The 12,696-nt window shown below is 42.7% G+C and overlaps 1 protein-coding gene across 1 annotated transcript in view; it reads left to right on the plus strand.

The window, feature by feature from the left end:
* Nucleotides 1-12,696, plus strand: part of VTA1 (vesicle trafficking 1) — a 270,605-nt gene that overhangs the window by 75,434 nt on the left and 182,475 nt on the right. The window contains exon 2 of the mRNA XM_040429478.1: nt 739-833. Within this exon, the coding sequence (XP_040285412.1) occupies nt 739-833 (95 nt within the window). The remainder of the gene's footprint in view (nt 1-738; nt 834-12,696) is intronic.

Genomic DNA, 12,696 nt, shown 5'->3' on the forward strand with positions numbered 1-12,696 from the left:
CTCCCGCCGTATTTACTATAACTTTCGCCAGAGAGTGGGGGAAGTTATAGCTGAGGTCTATGTCAGCCTGTAGCTGGCATAGACTTCACTTTCTGGCGCACAGCAGGGCAGAGATGCGCCTGATTTGTTAAGAGGCTTCTGCCTCTTAATAATTAGGCTCATCTCACGCCAGTGCATAGAAATCAAGACTGGTGGATGGATCCACCAGTCTTCATATATCTCCCCCAATGACTAAAATGGGGTCTTTTGCGTTTCTGTTACGGTCTCCATAGTTTTACCGGAGAAAATACCACTGCATGCAGCAGAATTTTGTTCTGTATATTACCAGAATCTGGAATGGAGGTTCCTAATGGACATGAAAAACACATTTTATTCTAACGGTATTCTTCTCACAAGTAGTGGATGGGAGCTGTGATCGGCTGTTTTGGATACATTTTCAAGTTTTACCCTGAAGGTATGTTCACACTACAATATGCAAATCCAACACCTATTTAACAGGAGGATCCATGGCAGAGATCGAAAACGTATACACACAAACAGACATGTATGTTTAGTAAACTTGGGCATAACTTCATTTGATGCTTTCTGCTACTCTGAGCGCCGAGTTGCTCCGTCATGTGGGAGAAGAAGAGGGAAAGAGTGGCACTGAGAAACGCGTTTCTGGACCGCAGGAAGGGTCAAGAGAAAGAATGTGAGTGCAACATATTAACAGATGGATTTTTGTCTTTATTTTTGTAGGCCGGTTATACGCTATGCAAACTGGAATGAAGATTGATAGCAAGAGTCCAGAATGTCGTAAATTCCTGTCAAAGCTTATGGATCAGTTAGAAACTGTAAGTAATAATATTCTTATCTATTATTTATGCCTTACAATCAACTGAACTAATTCTATTAAACTTTTACTCATGCTGTCACAAATTATATTAAAGATCAGTAAATAATATAATAAAAATATTGCATGCAATAAAAAGAAAAAGACACTTAAATTAAAGGGGTTGTCTATCTGTGAATATTGATGACCCGTCAAAACGAATCGCATTGAGATTCCTATAAAGCACCCTTTTCCTTGAAATTGGAAGTCTTGAAGTTCATCTGGGGACCAGGGAAGGACTACAATCTATAAAATGGACTCTGCGCGAGGTGGGGGAAGGTATCAGGTGTCTTTATCCTGCATGCCACCCCTCGAGTGAAGTTCATCAATTTATTTTCCATTGTTCCTTTATGATTTTTGTACTCCCTATTCGGCACTACTACATATTGAATAATCCGACCATTTGGGATTTTTTATGTATTACCACTCGCCTATCAGTTTGATACATCCACCCCCCTAGTATAACATCCCTGAGCGCAATTGTTCATCAATTTTTCTATTCTGTTGTCAGGATAGGTCATCAATATCTGACTGGCAGGGGTCGGACACCGATCAGCGGTTTGACGCGGAGGCAGTGCCACCTTCGTATCATTACACTACGTCACGTCTCCTGTGGAGTGGTGGCACAGTTTTTTGTTACACTGCACTTCTGAGATGAAGTGCCGTGTAACGAAGAGGAAGTGGCAGTCGCATGGACCGCCGTCTCCTCTTCAAACAGCTGATCGACAGGGGTTGCCGGGAATTGGACCCCGGCAATTCAATATTGATGACCTATCCTGACAATAGGTCAGCAATATTAACGGCTGAACAACCCCTTTAAGATTTATGCAATTAAGCCAGTATTCTGGCACGATGTCTGTGCTTGGTATGCTGTGAAGAGGCCATAGTGCTCACCTGAGCAATGGTGCCCCCTCCAACAGCTGATTGGATGTAGGATAGATCATGAATATTTGAGTCGTGGAGAAACCCCTTTAAGCACCTGTCACTTTCCCCAACACAAATGACAATTTAAGTGTGTGTTAATAATTAAGGTGCGGCCTCGGTCACATGGATGATGCTTCTTCTCTGACATGTCCACTTGTAAACACAACTGGGATGAGTAGGGTTGGGATAAAAACTAAAGCACCATATTTTTTGTCTTTATTTTACTGGGTAGAATATTATAACTAATAAGAGGATAAGAATATGAAGCTAATTGTAGCCAAAGGATACCTTTAGTCATCTGAAAAAGTCCATTATAATCAATTGGGATGGCGGCAAAAATATATTTCTCCAAAAATAACAGAATAGATTTGCACTGTTGAGCAGGTGGAGCTGGTGAATGTGGCATCCCGCGTCTGGCACATAGACATTTTAAATCACTGCAAAAGGTGCACCACAATGATAGGCAACTGACAATACAATTATTATTTTTTTCCACATAGACATTTTACCCTGCTTTTATCTGACTACAGTCATTTGTACCTCACTAGATGCTGCTATCTTACCACCTGGTGCACACAGAGATACATGCAGCGGTTCCAGTGGCCTTGTTGTTTCATTATTTACCGGTTGCACCTCGCCGCTTGTTTCATTTCAGTTTGGCCATTGTTGAAAGGCTTTCTATAATGAAATGTGTTGAAAAGATCTCTTTTCAGCAGGACATCAAAAGCGTAGAAGTGCTTGTTTTGTCCTGTACTGACAAGTCGTTTTAGCACCGTCCATCTGTAGGCAGATCATTAGTTTTTTTCATAAGATTATTCTCCTGACTATTGAACTTTTAGGAAACGTGAATGTTTTCATGAAAGGTTATTGCGCCATGCCACTGATTATTGCCATGTATGTGGGCATCTACAGTATTTATTTAGCTATTAACTAATTTATAAAACTTCTTTTGAATGTGCACTGTAGGCCAGAATGTAAGAAGTGGTTTGTAAATCTTGTGTAGCAGTGCTTCACGATTGCCATATTGTGTCCAGCTGTGTGTTTCTTAGTGAGAGCATCCAATAAAATCTGTCCAACATAAAGAACACAGTGGATGGTTTGCCAGGTACTATTGGATTGCATAATTTTACTTTATTTTTTATTTTTTTCCTGTCTCTATTTTTATTTTTATTTCGGGCAGTTGCCCATCCACCATGGAGTACAGTTTATAGGGCTTCTGTCACCCCACTAAAGTCATATTTTTTTTTTGGGCTAGTTAAATTACTTATCCTGCGATATATGAAAATATAATGGTGTTACTTACTTTGATTCAACAGTTTCTTCTAAAAACGAACTTTTATAAAATGTAAATTAGGTCTCTACCAGCAAGTAGGGCGGCTACTTGCTGGTAGCAGCTGCAGAAAACCGCCCCCTCGTCGTGTTGATTGACAGGGCCAGCCGCGATCTCCTCCTCTGGCGCTCTGAGATGAGGAGGCTCGCCTCCTCAGAACTCCCTCAGTGCGCCTGCGCCGATGACATCACCGAAATAGAAGACGTCATCGGCGCAGGCGCACTGAGGGAGTGCTGAGGAGGCGAGCCTCCTCATCTCAGAGCGCCTGCGCAGAATGAACACAGGCACGCGATTTTTAAAATGCCGACAGGGCTGGCTGGAGGAGGAGATCCCGGCTGGCCCTGTCAATCAACACGACGAGGGGGCTGTTTTCTGCAGCTGCTACCAGCAAGTAGCCGCCCTACTTGCTGGTAGAGACCTAATTTACATATTATAAAAGTTTGTTTTTAGAAGAAACTGCTGAATCAAAGTAAGTAACACCATTATATTTTCATATATCGCAGGATAAGTAATTTAACTAGCCCAAAAAAAAAAAAAAATGACTTTAGTGGGGTGACAGAAGCCCTTTAAACACACCAGTCACCCATAAAGCTGTTGTGCTATAGATCTTACACTAACATCCTCCATAATCAGACTTTTCTTGAGCTGCACCATTTCTCTGAAATGTGTTTACCTGGAATTCAGGTTAATTCCGAACACAGTTTAAAGGGGTATTTCTGTTATATCAAGTTTTCTCCTCTCCTGTAGATAGGACTATTATTGTTGGGGGTACTACTGCTGGAACCCCCACGTATCACAAAAACAGGGACCGTCTACCCCGTGGAGCCCCCTGAAATGAACGGAGCGGCAGGTCAGGCATGCATGCAGTCGCTCCATTCATCTCTATGGAAGTTCAGAAGATAGCAGAGTACAGAGCTCAGGTATATCTGGAACTCCCTATTTAGCAGCATACTTTTATTCCTCCTCCACTGGCACTTGACTAGAACTGGTGCCCCATTTTTATTAGTGGGTGCTATGAAAATGGGGCACCTTTAATGGCTGTTTGCTGAACACTTGTTCATCCAGTAACTACTCCTCCCAACATAAACATGCATGCTGGGCTGGGCCAAACATACATGTATTTTCCAAGGGGAAATAGGAGTGAGATGTTGCCAGACACTTCTGTGGCTGGCTTATCTCACCTGCGAACAAAGAGATTGGGTATTCAGCATGCAAGATCTTTCCTTCCCCTGACATTATCTGTTGGGTAGAGTTGAGAGGCCTCCACATACATAAGATGATCAGCTGCTCCCACTGAAAACGCTGGGTTTCTCTGACTTTTCTGTTATGTCCTTAAAACATAAAGCTGTCCTGCAGGCTGCCAATTTTTTCGTCGTACACTTTCAATTGCAGGTCATTTGTCTCTCTCTCTCCCCATACTGAAAGAGCATACACCCCAGGAAGGGGGTGCGGAACTACATTTTTATGGGAGATTTGGGCAGTATGGGCAAAGAAAGGCAGCACTGTAATGCCATGTTCATAAATTTGAAATTTTTTGCAGCCTTGCAGGTTTATATTGGAATGATCCCACTGATATTTTAGGGAAATGAACACATAACATACTACAGACCCATGAAAACCTGCTTTTTTTTTTACTTTATAGAATATCCTTCTCTCATGTCTGATGTAACAGTATAAGTAATACAGTCTTGCCTACCATACTATCAGTTTCAGCCAAAGCTAAATATTGCAAGATTTATTGTTATTACTATTGGTGTTTTGTGCCCCCTTTTCCACTGGTTTTATTGCCAGTCTTGATAGATAGCTTATCCCTTCTGACAGGCCTGTTTGATTTTCCGTTTATAACGTTGGCATAAGTATAGTTCCTTGCTTGTACTCCTGAAATGGCCTGCTGAGGTGGAACTGCGCTGCTGGGTTTTTATTTTTGCATTTGCCACCTTTCACTGTATCAGTGGAAACATCTGCAGCCGGTTAAAAGCGTTATCTTTAGTGCGATCGACCAGCAAGCCATCGTGTCTACTAAGGAAGTTATGGGATACAGCACTTTCGCTATTCTGTTAGATTTTGGAGCAGAAAAAAAAAGATTATTGCATCAGGTTATATTTGACAAGTTAGCAGTTATAGGGGCATGTACACTGGGGAACAAAATGACCAGCTAAAGACATGGAAAAATGTTAGTGTTGAACTATAGTAAAGGCACAAGAATGCAGACAGCACTCTGATGACATCCATGTGCTGACTGTATTTTTTGCAGCCCCATAGAAATGAGTGTGTCCAAGTGTGATCTGCAAAAAACACGGATCTGATGTGGACTGAAAATACAGTTGTGTGAATGCACCCTAATGTTAAGGTATGAGCACTGTTGTGATGTGGCCGTGCTGTGTTTGAGTACCGTGCGGCTATACAAGCCACAGCGGGCTCTAATTAAATTAATTGCACTACACTGTTTAGCTAGTCTGCATTGTTAATGGCTGCATGGCACCCACAATACGGCACTGCCATTAACAATGCAGGCTGACTGACTAAACAGCACAGTCTTCATTAGTTTAATTGTGGTCCACTGCAGCCTGTATGGCCGCACGGTATTCGTTGCGACCACGACACAACCGCTCTGTATGGTCGTACCCTAAGATGATGTCATTTTTATTTTATTTTTTATAGTAGTCCTTGTTTTCAGGGACAGGAAAAACACGTAGAGAGATTAAATTGCCCCTCCCTACCTAATAGGGATCAACCGATACTGATTTTTCTTTTGAGCAGATACCGATAATCGGTGAACTTTTAGGCCGATGGCCGATAATTTATACAGATATTCTGTGCATTTTCATTTATGAAAAAAACAAAAAATTCCTACACAAATCTGCTGAAAATGAACATGTTTATTGTTAACGTGTAGCTTTTTTTTTTGTAACTCATTTTTTTTTCATTTATACTTCAGTAGCATCCTGGCTGCCATGGTAACTGATCGGAGCCCCGGGATTACACTGCTGGGGCTCCAATCAGAAGCTGCCACTGCACCACCAGTGAGGAGGGCAGAGGGGACCCTGTGGCCATTGCCACTAATGATTAATACTGGGGGGCTTGGGTGGGGGGCTCACTGCGCCACCAATGTCTTTAATACTGGGGTTGGGGAGGGGCGCACTGCGCCACCAATGAAGATAACTCACCCATTAATTCATATACATGAGGCAGGTGCTGGCTGCAGAATCATATAGCCGCACCCGGCCTCTATGAGCGGTAGCTGCGATTCGTGGCAGTTAACCCCTCAGGTGCGGCACCCGTCGGGTTAACTACCGCAGATCGCAGCTACCTGTCATAGAGGTCGGGAGCCGGCTATGTGATTCTGCAGCTAGCTCCCGCCTCCTGTTGAATGAATGAGTGAGTCAACATCATTGGTGGCGCAGTGGCCAAAGCCCCTTCCCTCCTCTTCTCCTCTCTCCTCTCATTGGTGGCAGCGGCACAGGGGGGAGGGAGACGCTGCTTCCTTCTCCCCTGTGCTGTTGAGGGAACACGGATCGTGCTGACAGCAGCGCGATCCTTGTTCCCAATTTGTTATCTGCATATCGGCAAAATAGATACCGATAACTTTCAAAATCCTGAATATCGGCTGATATCGGTAAAACCGATAATCGGTCGATCCCTACTACCTAACTCCTTAGTGTTTTTCATGTCCCTATCGGGAGAAGACATGTAGAGAGAGCAGGCAGTAATTGTCTGCCTATGGAACATACCTATGGAGTATGGCAGCTCAGGAAGGCAAAGCCCTTAGCTCCCTACCTTCCTGGCCGGAGTATGGTTGCTGTTGGGGCTGATACACTGTGTGTAAAGCCGGACGTTTTGCTCCCTGCAGATGGTATTGGCGGACGCTGGAGAAAGACACAGGGCGTCCGGCACCATCTTGGATATGGGCACTTCCGGTGCGGGCGATGCGGCCTTCCGGCAGGCCGCAAGTGATTAATTCCTGGGTGCCAAGGCCAGAATTCTATGAACAGGCCAGTGATGAGGCCAGAATTGTGCGCATTTGCCCTCAGTTTTGCCCATACTCTTCCTGCGTTCCGCCGAAAGTGGCGAGAGCAGCGTCGCTTCCGGTTTTGGCGTATCGGCGTCCCACATGGCCTGCCCTTATAAAATGGCTAAAGCTACTGTGGTTAGTAGCCGAGGAGGCTGTAGATCCTAATCCTGGATAACTTTGGACTGCAATCCAGCTAATACAGGCCCAGCATCTCTTCAGACCTTGAGTTAAACAGATCTGTGGTCTGTTTTCTTTTTCTTACTTATATGCTGATTCTTATCACAGCTTATATCTTCTCATTTTTAGGGACAAAAAGAAGCTGTTTTAAAACAAAAATGTATATCTACCAAATGTGCTATTTGCAACTAAAAGCAGGATCCAGCATATAAAAAACCCATGTGTCCTTCTTGTCTGTGAAGGTTCTCATTTATCCAGGTCATGGTATATCTGTAAAGAATAAATCAAGGCAACTGGACTTACTGTAGATTTCTTGAAAACGTTTCACTCTTTCTTCCAATGAGCTTTCTCAATTCTGAGTGACTGTACAAGAATTCTCTGGGAATAAATATGTAACTGAATCAACATCTGTAACTGATATGTAAATATGTAACTCAATACCCATGCTGGGTATAATTACCAGATGTTGATTCAGTTACATATTTATTCCCAGAGAATTCTTGTACAGTCACTCAGAATTGAGAAAGCTTGTTGGAAGAACGAGTGAAACGTTTTCAAGAAATCTACAGTAAGTCCAGTTGCCTTGATTTATTCTTTACAGATACATGTGTCCTTCTTGTACATCAAAGATTGTGCAGGATGAATCACCTGTTTTGATGAATGATTTAAGATCTATGGTTAGGAGGAAATACAATCTGCTATGTCTGGATTATCCGCATCACTGTCTAAGAAGTAATCTAAGAAGAGGACTACAGAGCCTCCATCTTCTGATTCACAAGATTCGTCCGATGCGTTTTTTTCAGACAGAAAGGAAGGTGAACATCTAGATTTATCTTCTGAAGAGGAAGACAAAAAGTTTTTCTTTTCCTCTGAGGATTTAGATTCATTAATCAGAGTCATATGTAACACTATGGAGATTGAGCAAGTCAAGAAGGCAAAATAAGTTCAGGATACTATGTTCGGAGTCTTGGCGAGAAACAAAAAAGAGTTTTTCCAATCCAAATATTCATAGTCTAATAGATAAGGAATACCCAGAAAAAAAATCCATTTTTCCCAGAGGCATCAAGAGAAAATTCCCTTTTAATGAATCAGAGATAGAAAACTAGAATTCTGTACCTATGATAGATCTCTCGGTAGAAAAGCTTATAAATATACCTTTATACCCTTTGAAGATGCAGCACAACTTAAGGACCCTATGGATAAAAAAGCAGAAGGGTTGATCAAGAACACGTGGGAGATGGCTACTTCATTGTTCCGTCCAAATGTGTCCGCAACTTGTGTCGCTAGAGCACTCTGTATTTGGTTAGATCAATTAGAATTCCACATTAAAGAAAAACTACTAGAGATCAGATCCTATCTTCGATCCCAATTCTTAAAATGGCAGCCGGATTTTTTGCGGATTCCTCAGCTGAAGCTGTTTCTATGGCAACGAGAACTTCAGTTTTAGCTAACTCAGTTAGGAGAGTTTTATGGCTGAGATCATGGAAAGGAGATGTAACATCTAAAAATAAATTATAAATTTCGCAATGGTAGACCCTATAAAAAACAGACCCTAGCCAAAACAGGTCAGACAAAGAGAAATCTGGAAGATTGAGTTACAGAAAGACGGGAAAAAATTGATCTTTACTTTTTGAATCCAAACAGCTCCCCTCAACCTCTAAATGACGTCAGAAGAGTGGGAGGAAGGCTAGCTGGCTTTATACATCAATTGCGGTTAATCACCAACAACAGTTGGGTTATTTAGGTTCTACTAGACCAGTGGTTCTCAACCTTTCTAAAGCCGTGACCCCTTAATACAGTTCCTCATGTTGTGGTGACCCCCAACCATTACATTTTTTTCCTTGCTACGTCATAACTAATTTTGCTACTGTTATTGATGACCCACCAAAAACACGCACAGACACCAATACACCAAATGTTAATTCAAATTCACAAGTATTCATTCATAACCACAGAACTTTAGCATAAATACAAAATATTTGTAAACCAAATAAATAACTTTAAAATAAATAATAAACAACAAATACCCCCTAAAAAATAAATCAGTGGTGCGCACAGTACCCCTCAAATAAATAACTCAGTGGTGCTCACAGTACCCCCGCCCCCCTCCCCCCAAAAAAATAAAAAATCAGTGGTGCTCAGGGTACCCCTCAAATAAATAAATCAGTGGTGCTTCAAGTCCCCCCCCAAATAAATAAATCAGAAGTGCTCAGGGTCCCCCAAATAAATAAATCAGAAGTGCTCAGGGTCCCCCAAATAAATAAATCAGCGGTGCTCAGGGTACCCCCAAATAAATAAATCAGTGGTGCATCAGGTTTCCCCCAAATAAATAAATCAATGGTGCTCGGGGTCCCCCAAATAAATAAATCAGCGGTGCTTCAGGCCCCCCCCCCCCAAATAAATAAATCAGAAGTGCTCAGGGTCCCCCAAATAAATAAATCAGTGGTGCTTCATGTCCCCCCAAATAAATTAAGCCTTGCTCAGCCAAATAATTAAAATAAAATTAGCCAGGCTCAGCCAGGCTCAATTAAATCATTGGTGGCAGTGGTGCTCAGCGGCGGTGTCATTAACGAAAAAACTCAGACCTCAGCAGACAGGCGGCCCGACTTACCCGTCCAGACGTCAGGCTCCTTCAAGCACAGGCAGTGATAGGACATCACTTCCTGTGCGCGAGGATAAGGGGCCGCTGCCGTTGTGCGGGCGACCCACAATAGGAAGCCTCAGGCGACCCCCCGGAAAGGGCCGATCGACACCCAAAGGGGTCGCGACCCCTAGGTTGACCACCGCTGTACTAGACGGATACAGAATAGAGTTTTTCGGCCTCTTCTCCTAAAAAAATGTTGTCTCATGTCCTTTCCTCCAGGTCCAGTTTTAAAAAAAATCTGCAAAAAGGGGTAGAAGAACTGGGGGAATTAGGTGCCATAGAACCAGTCCCAAAGATAGAAAGACGCTTAGGGCATTACTATTTCTAGTGAAAAAACCCAACTGTTCCCACAGAACAATTATAAATCTCAAACCCCTAAACAAATCTATTGTATACAGGAAATTCAAGATGGCAATTCCTCTGATTTCCAAAAATGCGAGAATGGTCGCGATAGACCTAAAGGACACTTATCTTCATATCCCGATTCATCTGGACCATCGAAAATTTCTTAGATTTGCTTTCCCAGGAGGGGCAGGTATAACACACTGCCAGTTCACTTGCCTTCCCTTTGGGATATCTTCCGCCCCCAGACTGTTTACAAAAATCATGGCGGAAGTAGTGACCTTTTTCAGATCAAAGGGGGTTCTAGTTTTGGCCTATTTGGACAATCTATAAATAATAGAATCCAAAAATCACGACTTTCAAAGTCAACTGAAATTTGTCATAGCAACCTTACAAAACCTATTTTGGATCATGAATTGGAAAAAATCTGATCTCTCTGTCTCCAAGACGAAAAAATTCCTCGGAATGATTCTAGATTCAGGGAGGCAAAAGACCTTTCTCCCTCAAGAGAAGGTAGAAAACTTAATCCAAATGCTCAAATACTTCAGAGGTTGGAAAAAGGTATCCATAAGACAAGCCATGAAGATATTGGGACATATGACTTCCTGAATCCCGGCGGTCCCATGGGCACAACATCACTTCAGAACACTTCAGGATCAGATTTTAAAGGTATGGAGTGGAAATGCGTTACATCTGGATTACATGTTCAGTCTCTCCTTAAAGGTGAAGAGATCCCTTAATTGGTGGCAGAGAAAAGACAACCTCTTATTGGGCATGAAATGGATACAGGAACCATCTCTATTAATGACAACGGATGCAAGCAGCAGAGGTTGGGGAGCACACATGGGTCAGTTGTCTTTTCAGGGAATTTGGAGCAGAAATATGAGAGCTGCTTCATCAAACCAGAGAGAATTGGCGGCTGTATGGGAAGCGATGAAGGCGTCAGGGAAAATAATATCCGGATCCCACTTGAAAATCTATTCGGACAACATGATTACAGTGGTACTTCTCCGACATCAGGGAAGTACGAGGGGGCAATATCGGGAGAGATTCTCCAGTGGACAGAGAAAAATCTGTTATCTCTGACAGCGGTTCACCTCAGGGGTCAAGAAAATGTTTGGGCGGACTTTCTAAGCTGAAATCGGATCATCGTCTGGGATTGGACCCTCGTGAATCAAGCATTCGATTTAATCACAAGAGCCTGGGGGTACCCATACATAGATCTCTTTGCAAGAAGAAGCAATCGAAAACTGGCAAGTTTTTGCTCCCTGCATCCAGAGGCCATACCGACTTATGTGGACTCAATTTCCATCAAATGGACTCTGAACCTCTGTTATGCCTATCCCCCGATAAACATACTGCCCAGGGTGCTTCAAAAGATAAAGAGAGAGATTGCCCAAGTTATACTGGTTGCTCCATTCTGGCCCAGAAGAGCATGGTTTTTGCTTTTAGCGGAGATGAGTACACTTCCCTCGTCCAGCTTTCACGTATTCCCAATCTGGTCATGCAGGGTCCAGTCCCACACCCAAGTCTAAAAAATCTAGATCTAAGAGCCTGGATGTTGAACGGGTCAACCTAGAGAACAGAGAATTCTCATCTAGAATGGTGGACCCATTGCTGCAGAGTAGAAATGTTGCCACTAAAAACAGTTATAGTAAAGTTTGGAAAAAAAATTCTTCTTGGTGTACAAGCAAAAATATTGATTTTTCTTAATGTTCCTACAATTCTAGAATTCTTTCAGGAGGCTGGATCTTGGGCTCAGACCTAGTACGCTTAGGGTCCATTCACACGTCCATATGTGTTTTGCGGATCCGCAAAACACGGACACCGGCAATGTGTGTAATGCATTTTGCGGACCGCACATTGCCGGCACTCTCATAGAAAATGCCTTTTCTTGTCTGCAATTGCGGACAAGAATAGGACATGTTCTATTTTTTTTGCGGAAGGAAAGTGCGGATCCAGAAGTAAAATGGCATCCAGAAAATGAATGGATCCGCAGCCATTCCGCGGATGCAGACCCACTTTGCGGACGTGTGAATGTATCTGAAGACAAATTTATTTCTAGATTTCTTTTAGCCGCAGAGCGTTTACGTCCCAGCATTCATAATTTGGTTCTCTTTGGAATCTAAATCTGGTCCTGAATGCTTTAATGGGGCCCCCCTTTGAACCCATTGACAAAATTTCTTTAAGATTCTTAACTTTGAAGACTATATTTTTGGTGGCCATCACTTCTGCCAGAAGGGTATGTGGACTTAAGGCACTATCTACTATCTCCCCATATTTCCAATCCTTCGAGGATAGACTTGTTTTCAAATTAGAACCCTCTTTTCTCCCAAAGGTAATGTCATCTTTTTATAGATCCCAAAACATAACAATTCCCTCTTTTTGTGATAAGC

Source organism: Bufo bufo, chromosome 4, assembly GCF_905171765.1.
Source record: "Bufo bufo chromosome 4, aBufBuf1.1, whole genome shotgun sequence".
Taxonomy (NCBI): domain Eukaryota; kingdom Metazoa; phylum Chordata; class Amphibia; order Anura; family Bufonidae; genus Bufo; species Bufo bufo.